The sequence below is a fragment of the Strix aluco genome, chromosome 28, assembly GCF_031877795.1.
Source record: "Strix aluco isolate bStrAlu1 chromosome 28, bStrAlu1.hap1, whole genome shotgun sequence".
Taxonomy (NCBI): Eukaryota; Metazoa; Chordata; class Aves; order Strigiformes; family Strigidae; genus Strix; species Strix aluco.
The window spans coordinates 2300769-2321139 of NC_133958.1; the positions used below are offsets into that span (position 1 = coordinate 2300769).

At 46.7% G+C, this 20371-nt stretch overlaps 2 protein-coding genes across 2 annotated transcripts in view; both read right to left on the minus strand.

Moving 5' to 3' along the window:
* Positions 1-20371, minus strand: part of MOB1A (MOB kinase activator 1A) — a 160192-nt gene that overhangs the window by 69156 nt on the left and 70665 nt on the right. The gene's annotated exons all lie outside the window — the stretch shown is intronic.
* Positions 1-20371, minus strand: part of LOC141916014 (tetraspanin-15-like) — a 45741-nt gene that overhangs the window by 18239 nt on the left and 7131 nt on the right. Inside the window, exons 2-4 of the mRNA XM_074808041.1 lie at positions 20109-20294; positions 4661-4735; positions 1897-1992 (exon numbers count right to left, since the gene is read on the minus strand). Coding sequence (XP_074664142.1) covers positions 1897-1992; positions 4661-4735; positions 20109-20294 — 357 coding nt within the window. The remainder of the gene's footprint in view (positions 1-1896; positions 1993-4660; positions 4736-20108; positions 20295-20371) is intronic.

Genomic DNA, 20371 nt, shown 5'->3' on the forward strand with positions numbered 1-20371 from the left:
TTTAACAAACAGTCAAGTGAAGAAGTAGATGGAAAAAATGTTGTAAAAATGGTGTGAGATTATATGATAAGTGCCTGATACTGGCTTGTTTTGAGATACAGAAACCTTCCTGCAAACACATCGGCTTTATCTGAAGATTTGTGGTCTAACCTCCTTGCCAAGGCTCGTTGAGGAAGACTCGAACATGGTCCTTCCGACCGCTCGCGGCAGCATCCATTTATCATTCATACAGAGAGGTCTGAATTATAGCATCCTCTTACAGAGGTTGGAGTAAAACTTGAAAAAGATTCAGATCTTTCTCAGAATCAATCGTGTCTTGAGACCTTCAGAGAGCTCCCAGTCTTAATGTGCTCGGCTGAGTAACGATGGCTCCAAGAGTCAAAAGCAGGTATTTAAGCCAAGAGAGGGGAGCGTGGAGGGCACCACCAGCCTTAAATTCCAGCTACATCAAAGAAGAAGGAGCTTCAGAGTCTCCTTTTCTTCAAAGCGAGAGATAAGATTCACATATTTATGATGCTTCAACCCATAATGAAAGGAGAGAAATCAGGCTGAGGTAGGAACATTCAAAGTTCATCTGAAAGCAGCTTTGCCGGCAAAGCCTGGCTCTCCTCTCCAAAACCAACCCAGGAGATGTAACATCACTGTGATTTCTCTCCTAGATCTCAAGTTTTTGGTTTTTTCCACTTTTATTTTTCATTCACCAAACGCTTTCAGCCAAGTGCTTCCCTCCCACAATAACACAAATAACGGGTAAACTAAATATCCTCAACTCAAAACATGAGCAAACCGACATCCCCCAAATCCCTAGGAATGGCTTCTTGCCAGTGCTGGAAAAACAAACGATACATTAGGGCCAACCAAGCTTCTCCAGCCTGGCCACACGCTTAATGGTGTGGATAATAACTTCAAATCCTGACTTCACTTGGCTTTTCGATGGACTTGGCGGGATGCATCGTTGCTTTGCTGAAGTGCGGCTACCTTGGGTTTCGAGAGACAAAAGGGAAACACATCTAGCTGGGGCACTTTAATTTAATACTTAATTTAATATTTCGTACCTCAAACAAACTACGTGGTGCATATAAGGCAAGAGCAGCAGTGTATCATAAGTTTGGTTAAAAAAACGTAAGAGTTGCGAGGATGGTTTTATCAACCTGTAGGTTGGCTTGAGGATAGGGGATGGATCCTGCCAACTCCTGGCAGACTCTAAGCATTAGATATGAGACAAAATATATAACCACACACCTAAAAAATTAAAGCAGGCTATGCCAAGCCCCGGTATTGGACTGGACACAGCTCTCGACAGTCCCAGGAGCAGCTTGCCCCCAGTGCTGCCCACAGAGCAGCTGGAGCTCTTCTCTGCTTCCAGTTACTGCGTGAAAACTCCTTATCTGCAATTCTCCCACTGAGTCAAGGGCTTGGCCAGCTACTGATGACACCTTGAGTGAAGAGACGTACCTAAGGTGGCTTATCGAAAGGTCATTGCAGCCCTGAAGCAGCTTTAGCGCGTTATTTTATTCCTCCATCTCTCTGCAGGTTGGGGTAGCTATCAAAAAGCTTTCAGGTGTTAGGCACCCGTTTCCCATCGAGATTGGGAATTATAAATATCCTGGTATGGGCCACGCGATGGTGTGGAGCAGAAGATGCTCTTTGCAGAATAACTCACTGAAAACACCAGCGGGGTGGGCTGGGAGAGCAGCACAACGCAAAACTGTGCAAAAAGAGCAGTGCAAAGCAAGAAAGATCAAGATATTCAAGACGGATCAAGCAAGGCACTCTAGGGATGGGAATAAACTCTAAAAATACAGGGAAAACTAATGGTTCAGGCAGAGAGTTAACCACTCACTGAAAAACTTCACAACCAGACCTCCCCAGTGCTGCCTCCCTCCAAACCCGAACCTTTTCTTGTACGAAATCCAAGATGTTCTTGAAGTCAAGGTCATCGTAATAGTGTCTGATGCCCTCTTGGATGTTGGAGTGGAAAACCGCATTCATCTGGGGACAGAAAAACCAAAACCACGCTCACACGTGGAAAAGGCACCAGGAAAATACTCCAAAACATGAACGTTTTTTCACAGCAAGTGTTGTCAGCTGTTGCCGGAGCAAGAATCTGACCCGCATGATGGCTCAAGCCTAGTTTTGGGGGAAAAATTAATCATCTTTGAGCTCTCAGTTTTAGCAGCATCATTTTTGAGCTCTCAGGGTCAGCAGCATCACATAGCACCTCTCCATTTCCTGCACATGCAAGCGGAACCACGCACCTTTACCCACCCAATTTTTCCTGTATACTGCGTATTATATTTAATTATTCGGGTGATTTCTTCAAAAGCTCCCTCAAGCTCTCCAATCCCATTGACTAACACGATTTTAACCACTGGCAGGGGGGTTTCTGCTGCATTAAGGAGGGCTGGAGGAGGTGAAATGGGCTGTGACAGTCAACACTGTCGGCTACACGGTGATTTATCCGTGGGATGAGGAGCAGAGACCTCATCAGAGCCCTCAATCACTCCTGATCCCAACGAATCGTTCAGCGATTCAGTCGTGCCCTGAAAGGGAACGGTGCAGCTGGGCGGGGGCTCTCCCTGCTGCTCCTCCAGCCGTATCTCCGAGGACACTTTGACACATCAGGCACTTCATATTAAACACTAATTGAATCGAAAATGTATTCTACAGATGCCTGGGAAGCTTATTAGTGAGCCGGGAGCGGAGGCTCGAAATGTCCTATGCAGAGCCTGGCGCAGGTTTGCTGTTTGACTCCTGACAAACCACCAAGTAGAAATATTAATGAAGGAAAAAGGAACTTTTTTCTGAGTTAGAAGCAGGGGAAAGCGGGGGGAAGAAAACGTTGTTTTTCATAATTCACTCTGACATGAAAATTAGAGGTTGGGCAAACTGGGAACGGGGAGAAGAACGTGAAAAAAAGAGAAATGAAGGCACGTCAGAGCGGCAAACAAAGCCTGCCGACAGCGAGGGATCAGGCAAGGGGATCTGAAAAAACCTTTAAGAAATTGCTCATGTGGAAGTTTATTAAAACGTTAATTCCCAGTTTGCCCACTGCTAAGACCAAACACAATGGGCAACGCCCAGGTTTTACCATTTTCTGCTTGTCTCCCCCCCAGACAGGCTCACCCCATGATCCTATTGCCCTCTGAGAAGATGCCAGCCCAGAGGCAGCCTCTGTAATTAAATCTTGATTTTAAGGTGGGAGATAAATGTCGCAGGGTTAAATCATTAAGTTCTGGTTATGAGACCTCTCCATTCCCTTCCCTTCAAGGACGCCAAACCCGTTATCTCTGATAATCTCCAAAACCCCATTTGCATATCAACAGAGCCCATTTCAACGTTCAATAGCTTCAAGGCCGCTAAATTCGTTCCTCGTCCCTGCTGATTTAATACAAAATCCAATTAAATATGTTTTTAACAAGTTTAATAAACAACCATTGTTCCACATGCAGATTTGTGCCTCTGAACAATTTCAGGTCAAGTGGATTCATCGCTTGTCGGATCTCTCTTTTCTCTCTCCCTCATTGTTTGATTTTTAATTAGGTTTTGATATTGCCCGTTAAATTTAAATTAAGGGACAATTTAGGCGCTAATGGTTTCTACTCAATCCAGGAGTTTAATCACGAGGCTGCAATCCCTTCTCTCCTGATGGTACCAGCGTTTCCCTGTTGCATCCCTGCAGTGCAGGATGGTGCTGAGCACCATCACTGAGGCTCAGAGGTGGAGCAAAGCAGAGGATCTCATGCTGAATTTCACAAAAATACAGCCTCGATGTGGCAGCACATATTGATTTCCTGTATGGAAGGACTCAAGCAATGTGATTTTCTTCGGAGAAGAACATCTCTCTACTGGTGCCCCACGTTTTTCAGGGATCAGAGGGTTTTGGAAAGCTCTGGGAAGCTGCTGGCTGGGGTTGGCTGCAGCACTCAAAAGGCAACGTCCTCCCTCATTGCCTCCCTTCAGCTTTGGGGCTCACCAAGCACACAGCTGCCAACCCCAACCTGTCTTTGGGGCTCACCAAGCACACAACTGCCAACCCCAACCTGTCTTTGGGGCTCACCAAGCACACAACTCCCAACCTTGATGGGTTTGAAAGCATCAAGCTGTTTGTGCAAAGGGGGATCGATTTTTAGAGCCCGTAAGTAGGTATTTCAAATGTTGTTCTCCTGCCTCGTGCATTCATTGAGCCAACAGAGATTGAGATTAGCTATTTAATCGTTTGATCGATTGTGAGGGTAAGATTAAATTGAAAATGGCAGGGGTTCTTCAGCAGAAGGCAAGTGGCCAGAAAGGACATCCGTTGGAAGCATTTACCATCCCTCCGGCTTAGCTATAACTCAAACCTGTCCTAGCAAATGCAAGCCAGCAGTTAACATAATTGAGGCGAGGAGTTTAATGAGTCCTCAAGAAAAAAAAAACCCACAGGTTTTTGGCGGAGAGTCTGCACAGGGAGCTGCGGCTGCAGCGGGGGCTCTGGGTGGTGCTGGAGATCCATCACAGCCCTGGAGCAGGATGGGCCACCCCAGAAGAGCAAGAACAATGAAAACCTGCCATTTTCAGGGCAGATGCTAATAGATACTTGAGGGTTTTCCTTCCCGATGGCACGTGGGGCTGCAGTTTGTCATTGCGCAGCATCCAAAGGCCTCCTGATTGCACCCACCTTGTTTTCAAAGATGATTTCAATGAATATCAGCAGCAGCTCCGTAAGGAAGATCACCAGAAGGACCCAGAAGAACTGAAAAGAGAAAAGGAAGGATTAACCCTGCTCCAAGCCTGCATCATCTGTCAGTGGTTAACCGCAACAAGGGAGACCTGGAAACTGAGAGCTGCTTTGAAACACTTAGAAATCAGATCATTTCATTACGAGCTCCCCGGGGAGCTGCAAATCTCTTCCAAAGATCTTGGTCCTAACAGGAAAAGCAATCTGCTCCCTTGTAGACAGTGTGGCAGGAAGGAAGGAAGGAAGGAAAGGAAGGAAGGATGGATTGAAAAAAGAAATCAGATGCAATTTAAATGGGCAAATTCCTCACAGGTCAATGAGTAAAATGGATGCAGTGGGAGCAAATGTTATCTCTGGGTAGATGCAGGTGTGTGGGATGCGGGTGCTTGGTTGAACACCGCTGTTCCCAAGCTGAGCATCCAATGGAGGATCATCCATCCCCCAGAGTAGGGACAACAACTCCTGCCTCTGCCAAATTGATGTGGAACAAATTTAGGCTGGAAATCAATGTCCTGATGGAGCAAATGACTTAAACTAGAAGGTCTGATGTTCTCGCAGCCCACACCCATCAGTCTCCTAATGCTTTGGACCTGAGAGGTCCCGGCGGGCATCGCATCCAACTTTGCAGAGGCCGGAGAGCTGAGCTCTGCTCAGCTCACACTTGTCTCCCCAAGGCTACCTCCACCAGTGACTTTGGAGACTCGCCAGAAAAAGGAAGGTGGAAAGTTACCATGGTAACTAGCTAAAAATCCAAAAGCAAGTTAAAAAAAAAAAAGGGGGGGGGGGAAGAGGTAATTTATTACCATGATATTCACTTTGACCACTGGTTTATTAGAACATCCTCTTTACAAAGTCACGTAGCGCAGGGACCCGCATGCCCAGAAATTATTTCCCAAGCTTGGCAAAACCAAAGCGCCGTTACTGCCTGCCCCAAACCAGCAAGGGTTGTGATTAGCCACCCACCAATGAGTTTTACACTGTGCTTATCTGCTAAGAGCCAGCTAACGTGGCCCCACTGGAGGCGCAGCAACGTGTTCATCACCAGCTAAATCAGTTCATAATGGGCCAGGTATAATTAGACAAGGAATCCCGTAATTAGGGAATACAATTAACCAAGCACTTGTTATCCTGTAGGCAGAGATGACATGCAAAATGCTGCGTGCATCTAAACTGTTATAAAATGGGGCTGCTTTGGGAGGAAGGCCAAGGCGGTGCAGTTCATGGTTTTACCAAGCTGGGCTTGTCTAGATCTCACAACGCTGCAGCAAGCAGGAAGAAAGAGAAATTCAATTTTGGAAATAATTTTGTTCTTCAGCCTTAGTTAAAACCCAAGGGGAAAAAAAAAAAAAAAAAGTGCTTTATTCTCTGTTTAGTGGGAAGAAGTGCAAACTCTTACCAATCCCACTGTGAGCAGAGACTAAGTGCAAGTGGGGACCACCGCTGTGTTCATGGTCAGCCCAGTGCACCAAGAAACGCCTAAAAAATCAGCAGGATGCGGCACGCAGAGCCTTTCTTCTTGCCAAACCGATGGGAGGCTCCTCTGAAAGCACCGACCCTGCAGCTCTTCCCAGAAATCAAGAGTTTTAACCCAAGTGACCCCTCGTGCAGGTTGCTAGAGATGGTTTTTCTGCTCTTTCTAGTGATTGCACACCATGCACCGATTTTGCCCCCCGATCTACTTCCTTCTTTTAGTCTCAATTTCTGCTGTACAGGTTGTCCGGTCAAGATATAAAAGGCAAGGTTTATGCAATACAATTCAGCCTGCTCCGTGCATACTGAAATCAAGGCTAATATTTAATATCCAGGTTTGAATTAATATCTGATTTATAAACAAACGCGGGCGTGTTGTGCCGAAGTCCATGGGATGCCGGCTGTACCCGGCTATTAGAAAAAAGATGACTGAATGTGGTTTTCAAATGCTCCACCAGATGAGGTTTGCAGGTAGCAAAACTCACCGTTTCTAAGAGAGCAAGCCCAAAAAAGAGCTTAGCTCATCGTCTTTATAAATGGAGGAAAAGCGCCAGCATTAATTGGGAAGACACGGCAGATGCTGATTGCAATTCCTTGCAAGAGGGAAACTGCAAACCTGGGAAGTCACGTAGGTGATGCTCAGCTCCCCTGGACACCCCACAATACGTAACCTCACCTTCAGACAACCCAGTTTCCTTTATAATTGATAGAGGGTTTGTAAGAAAAGCAACCACAAACCCAGGTCTCCAGCACAAGCCTCGAAAATTGTGTAGCCTGAGCAAAAATCAGCTCCTCTTCCAGCAAATAATGGCTGAATGGAGCCTGCAAACCCTCACCGGCTGCATGGGCGTAGCGGAAAGTGTCACTTTTTGCATTCACAAGGATTGCAGCAACCACCAGTAACTGTAATGCACATTTAAGGAGCAAAAGTGCTGACATCATCATGATTGTCCCTTTTAACTAGTGCATTGCAGCCCTTGCTGTCTGCCAGACTGAATAAATCAGCATTTTGTTCCTTAAAAAGACTCCAGCAGCAAAACAAAGAGCAAAAATCCACATTAAACAGCACTTAATCCTGCCTTGAGCTGCCACAAGTTTGCAGCAAGTTCAAAATCACAAAGCAAGTTAAAAAAACCTCACAAAGCAGTGTGGCGAGGAGCTGGTTTTCCCCCCAATTTTTGACAAAATTCACCTTTTGCATGGAAGTGGTGGCACACAAGTGAGCGGCTGTGCCTCCACGGTGTGACCCTCCGGCCGAGCTTCACTGCCCGCGTCCCCCAGAGGAGGCAAATGCTGCAGAAGAGGGACCAGGAAGGTACCTGAGGACCAAAACCATCACAAAGCACAAAGCAAAGCCCAAATTTCATGGAGAGAAACTCCAATAAAACCTTCATCTTGCTTAAGACAGCTGGACTGGGGAAAAGTTGCTCAATTCTTATTGAATTAACACTCGCTACAGCCAGCTCCCTTTAAAGAGCTCATCAATCCAAAAGTTCACAATAAATTATACTGCTTAATTCCCGCAAATACCTCAACAAAAAGATTAATCACCCCCATTCCCACGATCACCAGAGCTCCAAGCTGCTCCTTCCCTCCTCTAAATTCTCCAGCGCCGTTTTGTTCATCATTAATCCCTCGCAAAGCCCAACCTAACGCAGAAGGAAAGTACCCAGGGACAACGCTCTGCCTCAGGTTGAAAGACAGGTCTCCTTCCAATTTGGGGAATAACCCCCTTCTTTAGGGTCATTTTACATAGAGGTTGCCTGGAGCGATCCCTTCACAGAATCCCAGAATCACTCAGGTTGGAAAAGCCCCTCGGGATCATCGAGTCCAACCCTCAGCCCAACTTACAAAGTTCTCCCCTACCCGACATCCCCCCACAGCTCATCCAAACGGCCCTTAAACACCCCCAGGGGTGGCGACTCCACCCCCTCCCTGGGCAGCCTATTCCACTCTCTGACCACTCTGGCGGGGAAACATTTTTCCCTCCTGTCCAGTCTGAACCTCCCCTGTTGCAGTTTAAAGCCGTTCCCTCTCGTTCTGTCACTAATTCCCTGGGAGCAGAGACCAGCACCAACCTCTCCACAACGTCCTTTCAGGGAGCTGCAGAGAGTGATGAGGTCTCCCCTCACCTTCTCCTCCTCACACTGAACAGTCCCAGCTCCTTCAGTTGCTCCTCACAGGATTTATTCTCCAGGCCCTTCCCCACCTCGTTGCCCTCCTCTGCCCTCGCTCCAGCCCCTCGAGATCTCTCTCATATTGAGGTGCCCAAAACTGGACACAATACTCAAGGTGAGGCCCATATGTCCTCTGGGTGTTTGGTTTTCTGTCACCTCCGTACACCAACTAGGATGTCTTGCTGGCACATTTCATCTCCCAGAAGCTTAAAAACCACCTGAAATACCAAATTGGTCCAGAGAAACTGCTTCCAACTGTTGGTCTGGCCGATAGAGGGGAGTAAACCTGCTGCTGCTTCATTTCCAGACCACGAGCAGTGTGCAGCCACCTCCAATTTCCAGTTCAAACGTGTCCTCACCAGGCAGAAAGGATGAACACGGGTCAGGGATAGGCTGAGACATGAATAAACCACGCAGGGATTTATTCAGGAGCCAGCCCAAGAAAGGAGCCTTGAGCCATGGAGAGAGGCCGAGCATCACTCCTGAGCTCAGATGCACTCAAGACACCTATGGCCATGGAAAGTTCACACATGCCAGGCCCAAGTGTGACTCCAAGGGGATTTCGGATGGGAGAGGGATGCTCCGTTTGCCAAGGACGAGGCAGGGAAAGGAGGAGACGCAGCCGGTAGGATGGAGCTCCTGGAGCAACGTGAAAGCACCGGCGAAATCTGTGATGTTTATTTAATATGAGCAACCTCCATCTGCAAAATGCTGCTGCGATCTCACAGCATGGCCAGGGAAAGCGACCGACTGCCATAACTGCAGGGGAAAAAAGTAAAAAAAAAAAAGAAAATCTCAAAAAAATCCCTCCTTTCTACCCGGCGCCAGGAGTTTCCCATGCGGTTCTCAGGGGCTGATAAGGGAAAATATTTACTTCTTGCTGATCCATTTCCTACTTCAGCTCAGTTAGAGGAGAGGACAAGATAATAAGCGCGATAACGAGGATGATGATTTCTAGAGAACCCAGGATACAAGCCAAAAAGAAAAGAAATAAACTATAAATAGATTCCTGGGTACTTTGCAGCAGGACACTGGGAAAGCTGAGGCTGAAGATGCTGCTCTTGAATCCTTCTGCCCTCTCGATGAACTTAGCATTGAAATAGTACAAGCAGATCATAAACAGCTGCCCAGTTTAAGAAATCAAGTGGGTTTTTTGCTGAGAAAAAGTTACTGGTCACACTTAAAAGACCTACAGACCCCATATAATGAGACCCTGGTAGAAGCAAATAGAGGAGGAGGGGTTTGAACCCCCTCTGTGAAGGGTGGAGATAATTTTATCCTCATTCCAGGCTCTACAGTCACCATTAAACCCCTGTGGGAGCAGGTACATTCTGCCTTCATGCAAAAAAAACCCCAACATTTTACTTTTATCCATTTCTATAGCCGCTTCTCCAGCAAAGGAGCTAAGTCAGCCCCACTGAAGCCAATGCAAGAAAAGGGTTTGGACCTATGAATATAAAAGTGGTGACAGGTCATCAAGGGATGGAAAATCTGGGCTTCCCATCCCCAAGATGAAAAGAAACTTGTGCCATTTAATTTCTCTTCCTATAAAGCACGAACCCCCCCAGTTTTGCATGTGCAGGAGTTTACAGGATGGTGCCTCCGGTTTTGCCATATTTTTGGGCAGCCAGAGAGGAAACTGGTCGTTCCCTCTCAGTAAACAGGAACAGATCGAACGTGCAGACACGTGAAACTCACCCGATGCAGAGGTGTCTTTATTGATGATCTAGACGAGGGGATCGAGTGCCCCCTCAGTCAGTTTGCAGACGACACCCAGTTGGGTGGGACTGTTGATCGGCTCGAGGGTAGGGAGGCTCTGCAGAGAGACCTGGACAGGCTGGAGCGATGGGCTGAGGCCAACTGGGGGAGTTTCACTAAGGCCAAATGCCGGGTGCTGCCCTTGGGCCACAACAACCCCCAGCAGCGCTACAGGCTTGGGGAGGAGTGGCTGGAGAGCTGCCAGTCAGAGAGGGACCTGGGGGGGATTGGTAATGAGCCAGCAGTGTGCCCAGGTGGCCAAGAAGGCCAATGGCATCGTGGCTTGTATCAGCACTAGCGTGGCCAGCAGGGACAGGGAAGGGATCTGACCCCTGTGCTCGGCACTGGTGAGGCCGCCCCTCGATGAGTGGGTTCAGTTTTGGTCCCCTCACTCCAAAAACGCCCTTGAATGACTCGAGCGTGTCCAGAGAAGGGCAACGGAGCTGGTGCAGGGTCTGGAGCACAGGTCTGATGGGGAGCGGCTGAGGGAACTGGGGGGGTTTAGTCTGGAGAAGAGGAGGCTGAGGGGAGACCTCATGGCCCTCTACAACTACCTGAAGGGAGGTTGCAGAGAGCTGGGGATGAGCCTCTTTAATCAAGTAATAAGTGATAGGACAAGAGGTAATGGCCTCAAGTTGTGCCAGGGAAGGTTTAGACTAGATATTAGGAAGCATTTCTTTCCAGAAGGGGTTATTGGGCGTTGGAATGGGCTGCCCAGGGAGGTGGTGGAGTCCCCATCCCTGGAGGGGTTGAAGAGTCGGGTTGACCCAGTGCTGAGGGATCTGGTGTAGTTGGGATCTGTCAGTGCTGGGTTAACAGTTGGACTAGATGATCTTCAAGGTCCTTTCCAACCGAGATGATTCTGTGATTCTGTGAAATAAATCTTTCACTCTACCTGGGAGGCCACTAACTCATCCTCTTGGCAAGTGCCTGCTGCCTCCTCTGCCTTCCTCAAGACCAGCCACGGAGGCAGTCCACAGTTTCACGTGAACACAGAAACATGAATCCGGTTACTTTTATCCCCAAATTGAAACTTTAAGTAATGCTTTTAAGGAACCGTTTCTTTCTAATGACACATCAGAGTTTGCTCCCACGCAGAGTGGCCCTTTCTAAGGGTTTGCTTTTTTTCTGAAAGACAGTTGCATGCAGCCCTTCCTCTGAAAAACGAAATAATTGTTTATTCCCACATAGAAACAGCTCTCGTAGTTGCTTTGAAGAAAAAAAAAAAAAAACAAATCTGTCAGCAATGTCTCCTACACAGATAAAATGAGGACAACAAAGCCCAGCTGAAGAGCCTTTGCAGAGCATCTTCTCTTGTAGCAATACAGCAATAACCCTCTCTGCCCAGGACATTGTTTTATTCATGCAAACCATGTTATTTTATTTTAGGGGCATGCAACATGCCCCTCCTGCCCATCCACCCCGGCTGGGGCTCATTACCCCTATCTGGGTTTCATGCACCCGTTTGCCAATCCTTGAGTCAAAATACACATTTCCTTTATGCTTCAGAAGCTAAATAACCAAGAAGCCTGGTTTTAATCCCAAAAGAGCCGGTAGCCTTGCAAATAATTGACTGGGAGTCCCCGAGAGCCCCGGGCAGCAGCGTGGGCTGTCCTCCACAGCCCAGGTACCCTGCTTCCGCCAAGTCCCACAGATCCCTGCTCTGCCCCTTTGAACACCAAATCTGCTCCCCAGACCTGCCAGAAACCCCCTTTTTTTTCCCCTTTGAGCTTTTATAGCCTGCAGCTGGGTCCATCTGTGGCTGCTGTTAACCCTTCCCTTGGCTATAGCCCTGCCACCCTCCGCTTCCATCTCAAGACCAGGACAAATACTGCAGCTAGAACATACTCATGTTCCCAAAAACCCAAAGAAAAGGAGGTTTTTATGAACAGGGATGGATGTTGCCTCTTCAATCCCCCCTCCATTCAGCTCCATGAGCAATGGTTCCTTTCAAATCGAACTTATTTCAGAGTTTGAGGGCCAAGCAATCAAATTTCACCTCTTTCCAAAGATCTCTCTGTACTTGTTGCTTTCCCCCCAGTTGGGAAAAACATTTCAACGATGCAATCAGCTCAATCCTTTAATGAGCACCAGGCAATTCACTGGAAACTCCTAATGCAGATTACACCACTTGGATGCTATTAATATCATCTCAGACTTTGCAAAAACCTTTCCTCAGTCTTATTCGGGTGCTCACCAGCATCCTTTCATCATGCATCGGGTAGCACCCACTTTGAGGGATGCTGGAGAACCACCAGCAGTTCTCTTTGGGGAGGAAAAATGCAACATGGGATATCTTTGATTTATTAAAAATTCATATGAAGAAGGTAATTAACTCCAGAGATGTGGATAAATAATCCACACTTGGAGGATTTTGGGAAGGATTTTGTAGCATCAGCCCTTTACTGAGCTTTCCAGAAGCTGTGAAGCCCCACTAATCCACTGCAAGAACGGCTGTTATTAACGCAACGGCTAATTTAGCGATGAGATTAAAAAAGAATGGGGTGAGCACCAAGGAAAGAAATGCAACATGCTGGGAGTTTGCTGGCGATGCTCAACATATGAGACTTGGGAAGAATAAAGTATGTTTTTTGCTGCTTGCAAAACCTTCCTGAACTGCTCCTAGGAAGACGGTGAACACTGCAAGAAATTCAGTGTGAAAGTGTCAATAATTAGTGTGGCAAAAGAATCATTAACTCCCCCAGAGCTCCAGCCCCCTCTTCTCCCTCAGAGGCAAACCTGGGCCAAGCAAATCCCCATTTAAAGCACATTGTGGTAATTAAAAAGCCCCAGCCAAGAGGTGAGCAACACTTAATGGAAGAGATCGGCCACAATTTCTTGCACAAAGCTCCTTCTGCTGCCCTGGGGTTTCCTACTCTGTCTCAAGCAAATGAAATAATAATAATTATAAAGGGTTGAAAACCACGGGTTTAAAGGAGAATAAATTAGACACAGAGAGCTGAGTAAAAAGTGCTGGAGGGTCCCTGCAAGGCTTTTTCTCACTGTATTTGGAGTGGATTTGGGTGTTAGGGGGTTTGTAGATCTGTCCCAGCCAGGAGAAGGCTGCGGATACTCGTTACACAAATGAAAGGCTGCCCATGGGAAACAACAGGACCTGCCTGCTCCAAAGCCCTTTCGCATCTGATCCGGTCCCTCGCACAAAGCTGGGACTCTCCTCCTTTCACTCGAAGCCTTTGCTCCCCAGTCCAGGATGTTTTCAGCTCCCCCCGGCAATCCCAAACGCTCGCTGCTGCACAAATGTCAGACCCTCCTTGTTTATCCACCCCTCTGCGTGGCTAAGCAGAAAAAAACATGAAGAAAGTGGTGTTTTTGTTTAGAGAGCCTGTAATCAGAGCGCGCTATAATCAGTGAGCTTAGGAAGAAAAAAGAAATATATCCCCCAGCAAACCTCTGCAGGAAGGAGTTTCTTCAATTGCTTTTTTCCAACAGGCTCTATTTGTCTGCTAATTATCAGGAATTTGTTTTTTGGAGAGTTAAAGCAGCACCATCAAAACCTGCTGATATTGGAATATCCAGAGAAAACTCTTCATTGCGGATGTAGGGAGCTGACCCCCTCCCGGGGCAGCAGACCCTGAGCCCCAAGAAGCATGAAGAGAAATGGGGTTTTGCAGTGATGCTTTGCACAAAGCATCCTCTAAATAACCTAAAATTTCCCCACAAGCAGACAAAAGCAAGTGGAAAAACGCCTGGTGACCTCCCTCGCAGCAGCAAATATAACCCTGGATGAGTTCAAACGCAGAAATGCAGCTTCATTTCTCACACAAACCTGTAACTAGAAGGAACCTTTTCTTGATCAGGTTTTCCACCCTTGATCAGGTTTTCCAGCCGAGGGCTGCCGTCCCAGCGAGCGACGCTGCCCTGGTTTGTAATATGCTGCACTTTGGTGGAGGTTGGATGCACCTGAGCTCCAAAACCTGCATCTTTTGCACCCAAAACCTGGAACTGCTTCTCCAAAAGCAGCACCTCACCGATGGGAAAAACCACGCAGCAGGGTCTCTTGTGACTAGAGCAGAAGGGGCAACTCTTTCCCTTCTTCATCCTCTAAGAGGGCAGAAATAGCCAAAAAACAGCTTAAAGGAGATACTGGTCAAACCCCATTTCAGCTGGAAATTGCTTTAAGTTTTTCTGGAAGGGAATCTCCATATTTCCCATAAATACCCATTTTTTTTCACTGCATCCTAAACCATCTGGTTCTCCCTCATTTATTTTGCAGGGACAGAAGAACCCACCTCCAGCCACCAGCTGCAAACTTTGCAAACCCAGGCCAGCCTGAATTCACCCCAAATTCCTCCAACCACTGAGACCACCATGCTCAGGGGATCTCGCCAAGCTTTTCAGTTCATCCCAAGGCCTTTTCCAAGCCCTCTGGTCTTGGAAATTTGCCTCTTTACTGCAAATATTCAAAGGACTGTTTCTTTTTGCTGGCCTGGAGGTGAGCACACCCTGGGGTGAATGGATGAGCTGGATACCCCGTGCAAACCCTCTGCTCTCAACCAAGAGTTTTTCCAGCACCACGAAACCACGAGGAATTTGCCCGAGTCACACATCCAAGTGGTTTAAGCGCAAGAGATGCACCCACAAAACATTAACTCTCTTTTAAACTATTTCACCCAATTCTTCCAAATGCAGAAGAAAAACAAGGGGAAGGTGCTACTTACTGGTATTTTCACTTCCTCTGACTTAAAACTGATTTTAAGTGGTTGCTATAGGGTAATGAATGAGTGCTGGTGATGTGGCAGAGTAATGCTTTATATGGCACCGCTGTAATAGAGGTTTTCTGCGTCAATTTTTGCCCCTTTCTCTGCACAATCGGAAAAAAACCCAGCTGCTTGGACCAGCTCAGACCTCAAAGTGCTCCTTCACACATGCGTTATTCTGATTGCTTTTATTCAGGGGCCCCAAGCTTCAAATCACTGTAGTAGCTGACTCTCTTCGAGGGGGAATTTATCTTCCCAGGAGAAGGACAATTCTCCATCCACACAATAGCTCTGTGATTGCCAACCATTTCCCCGCAGCCGTACTCGCTCCCCTCTTCAAACCTGACATATCTGCCATTTTCCAGCGTTTAATCTCTCTATTTACACGAGCAATCAGGGGCTGGAGAGGAGGGGGAAGGCACATTTCAAGCACAGCTCGGGAAGTCGCATCATGGGTCGACCTTGAGGGTAAAAATACAAAATTGCAAATAAAATAAATGGCAAAGCTGGTAGAGGTTGCCGGAGTTTGCTTTTCACATCTTGCTGTTGCTGACATTTGGAAATAGCAGTATAGATACAAATATACATTTTATATATATATATATAAAAGTATTTATATATATATTTATGCTGGTTATATATTTTTTTATATATATATATAACACCTGCAAAAGGCCAAAAGATCTGCAGCAGCAGCTGATCTCTTGCTGCCACAAACCCAAGGTCAAATCCTGCCTTGGGTGACGGATTTTGGCAAGTCCAAGACAGGAAAGGAGGAACTGAAAAAGGTCATCAAATGGAAAACAAAAATGGAAAAGTTGGATTTCCTGGCCGGTCTGGACCCTCATCTCTCTCTCTCATTGTGCATAAAGTAAGTGCAACTCTATTGAAACCGCCTCTGAAAATTCAGGGCTTTACTGACTTTTTGGAAGCTAAACCATCCATGGGACAAACACACGGGTCCCAAGCCCCCAGGTGGGAGATGCTGAGTAAGATATGATACATTTCTAGCAGAAACAGCTCTAAAAAACCATGAAGAGAAGCCAATTTGGGCATATTCAACTCAAAACCCAACTGCTGGAGCAGCCTGTCCCACTGCATTTCCAGTTCCTAAACCAAACCACCTCAGCTCCCCCAGCCGACTAACTGAGCAAGAGAAATATTGATTTTTACAGTCTATTTGCTAAATTACCCTGAAGTCCCTCAAAGCAAAGGCAAGCCATCTTCATTAGACAATCTGCAGCTCTTCAAGCCTTGCAAATATTAACGGTGACAGACGAAACTTGATTTCCAAACGGAAACTCTTAACTCATCTATTAAATACAAGTCTTCATAAGACCAATTACACATCCCAGCAGCTAAAATCCCCAGGTCTTGCCTGTAATTTTTCTAATAAACTTGAGCTGAGACCTGCAAGCAGCTTTATTGAATAGACTTTTCTTGGGTTATTAGAGGCATGATAATCTGGCTCACACACGGGTAGGAGTGTGTGGTTGTGCATGACAATTACAGGTAATGACTGGAGAGAATAAGATTGATAAGGAAAAGATTAAAACCAAAACGTAATTTGTGGTACCTTGCAGGGGGGATATTGGAATAATATATCAAGTAGCAGATTTAGGAGATGGGTGGCTTTCCTAACTGTTTTGCCTAAGAGAAATGTTGGTCGATTTTTCTCCCCGGCTCAGGAAAATAAAAATCCATCAGCAGTGAGTGTCTGAGACGAATGAGGATTTAACAAGCACGTACACAGCCGCACCTACACCCACCGCATTTCGTGTAAAAAATGGTTATTACTGTCAAGTTCTATCCGATGCACGTTTGTAGGGCATTGAAATATTTTCTCCTAAACAGACAGGAATTTCTTGCCTACTCTCCAGATTAATAAGACATCCTTTTAGATGAAGGGACAAGTCAATTTTTGTTAGTGATTTTGTTAGTTTTGTGCTCATCGCTAGCTCCAGTTCCCTGAAAACGCGTGTGCAGGCGTCCGAGCAGCTGCAGCACATCTGCACACACAAGCTCCTGAGAGCCCAACAGGATTCAGGCATTGATTTTCCATCAGCATCAATACATGCATTTTTATGCTATCTCATGATATAATTTCCAGAGTCTGTTCTGAGTCTGGTTTTGGGGCTCATGGGGCAGAGCTCCCTCCCCTGTGGTCCTTGCACCACCAGATTTCCCCTCAAGGTGAACAGATCACAAAATAATGTCTTTTCAAGAGTTTTCCTGGTAAAATTCAGCAGAAAACCAGTGTGAAACAACTTCTACAAATGAAGGCAACCCCCAGTCTCATGTCTATAGAAGCTGCTGTACGAGAGAGGACGTCCTGCAGGAAAACCTGCTATGAATTCCCGGTATGAGCACCCACTTTTGGGTGATGGATGGAAATGCTAATGCATTTCACAGACAATTCCAACATAAACATAATGGAGACGTCCAGGCTCAGCCACATGGTTTTCCTAATATGATCGTGAGTGCCGTAAAACCACGCCAGCAGCCATGGACTTTCCAGTGCAGCCCAGTCTCACTGGGGAACTGTTTTAAGATACAAGGATAAAGAAATTTTGCTGGGATAAGCTGCGTCTCCACCAGGAAAACCCCGATCCAAGGTTGCTCCCATACAGATCTGCGACCCCTCTGAGTGGACAAGTCCTCCACGGCTCATCCAAGGTGGCAGAGCAAGCCAGAGGTGGACGTGCAAACCCACACTCATGGCCAAGGCTCTTAGAGATGCTCTAAGTGTGTTTTTTGTCCCCTGTGAGCTTGCAATGTTATTTCCTACAAGAAGAGGCAGCATTATGATTTTCACCTCCATGCAGACCACAAATACCTCCCATGTTTCCACGACTGTGCAATGTGTGCGCTAGGAACACCCTTATTTATCTCCTCATCAAGAGCATTTCCAAAATGCTTCACTGCTGTCGTGTTCTCCTCCTTGCGCTGAATATATATGGGGGAAACAGTGTTTCAGCTCCAAGACTGGGAATTAGGCTGGGTCTATTATCAGAAATGAATAGAGGTTTAGTGGATCTGTGGTTTAGCAGTGGACTTGATGATCCTTTCCAGCCTAAATGATTCTATGAAATATCACTTCATTTATCTGCTCCTGGAAAATAGATCATTAATGTAGTATATGGCGAATGGTGCTGCTCTGCAACCAACTAAAGGCAGGTGAGGAGCCTTCAGCAACCCTAAAAACCCACCACCCAGAAATACCACGTATTTTGACACACGAGGCAAACATCCCTTATCTTATATCCTAGCCAAAAGGGATGCAAGTGTTATCGTGCGTGATGACTTGCACGGGTATTGCTTTATTTATTCCACATGGCAGGCGTGAAGCTGCTTATATCCACGGGGAGAAAAAGCCAACCCAAACGGGCAGGATTATCTCTTTTTCTCAGCTGTGCCCATTGCAGAATTGATTCGGCCAACAACCTGTGAAATACAGCTAATGAGCTTGGGTTTCTGTCGCCCTGGGTCGCTCCAAGGATGAGATTTCCTACCCTCTGATGTGTCAATTTTCCACTTCCAAATTCGGTCCGGGTTGTGGAAACAGAGTATTAACTATGATTCATGAGTATTAGCACAGAAAGAAAAATATTATCGGAAATTTGAAGTACTTATCCTTCTTTGGAATAAGCCTAGATAGAATGAACACAATACTGTATGGCTTTAATAGCAGACAAATGAAAAGAAGATGAAATGTTCTCCACAAGCAACATAACTTCAGCTTTGGCAGAAAAATATTTTCTCGGCTTAGATCATAAAGAAATAGAGAGCTTTCCCAGTTGCTCTGATGGACGGGAAAAGGAGGGTTATACGTTAGAGGTATGACTGAGTCCAGCAAACACCCACCATTTAGTATCCAAACAGAAAGAATAAAGTCAGTTGATGAGGAATTCATTAAAAATTAAGTTTTAAGCAAGCAAGATATCAGGGCTATTAAAACACCACAAGTATCACTGGGATGGGATGTCTCTGGCCACCCACTTGGAGACTCCTCCAAACACCCGGGGTTAGGAAGCAGCTCTCAGACAGAGCAGACAGTATCTCACTGCAACAGAGAGCTGATAGGAAACCTCCTCTTCTGCTCACTCCCTGCACAGCTCTGATCCCCGCAACCCTTTTAAGTGCAACACAAACAACCACTTATCGCAGGTGGCACAAAACCAGACGTATTGAAAAGCAATGATAATTTCATCTGCTCATGCAGAAGCAAAGACAATATTGGTTTTCTGATCTGGGCTCCCATCTGTATTAATTGGAAATGCAAACGCTGAGCAATTTTTAAAAGCAATGTTGCAAGTGAGTGCTAGCTACCCAGAGTGTTTGATTTTAATAAACCAATCAACCCAAACCAGTGGGAGATGGAGGTGTTATGCAAACCGTTAGCATGCTAGGCACACGCGTGCTGGCAGGAAGGCTCCGTGGACCGGCACAGATTATTCATCTGAAAGCAACTTCTTCACCGAGCGAGCATCAGACGCAGCCAAAGAGCCAACAGAGCTGTCACGGAGCTCATTGATGGATGTTGGCCCTGGCTGAGGGTGCTGGAAGAGCTTTGCCCCCATCTGAACGGCTTATAATTCAGTTTATAAATCCCTGCAGCCTGCTGCTCCTCGCTGGAGGCAGAGGTGTTACCCCAGAGCAAGGGCAGGCGATGAGCTGCAGGGAGGACGGGTGGTCAGATGCTCAACACCCCAACAAAAACCCTGGAAAGCAGGTTAGGAGTGAACAGCTTTGCCCTAGTGTCCTGGATCTCTTCCAGTTTGGACTTCAGAGGTGTTTTTTCCCTCTGCTAAGAGGGAAAACAAAGGAAAATGAAAAGGAAACGAAGTAAAACAAAAAAAGGAAACAAAGCTATTTTCTATTGGCATCACCATGGCTAAAATAAACTTAACAGTGGAGACTTTGCTCCACCCAAGATGGGGATTTTAACCCCCAAAATAACTCCCTTGTTACCCCTGAAGGCAGCAGCGCTTCCCACAGATTTTGGGAGGCATTCAGCCGTGGATAACATGGAAATCAGGGTGCCAGCTCTGCAATTTAAATATATCTCTCCCTGTTACCCCTCTGCTGACTTCATGGCTGAGCTGAAAACACCGAGCAGTCACATCGTGCATGCATTTAAATCCGGGGAGGGGCACACTGTTGCTGTAAGTCGTGGTGGTGACTCGTTAGGATACCTTAATTTTCCTCCTTGAGATCACCCAGACCATCCCGAGGGCTGCACGGAGAGCATGGTAATGGCCTTACCGTCTTCAGCAACGTCCGGTTGTCCCTGAGGCTCCCCACCATGCCGACGAAGGAGACGCCAAACATGGTGAAGCCCAGCAGGAGGAGGATGATGGCCGGAGCCAGGAAGATCCCTTCCAAGGTTTTGTGCTTTTGCCTCTCCACTTCAGCGTAAATCCCAACGCAGAGGATCACGAGGCCAAGGATCTGCAAGGGAAGCATGAGATGGGATTCACATGCCCACGGGGCAAAAGCAGAGGCTTTGTGGGAGAGGTGGAGGTGGA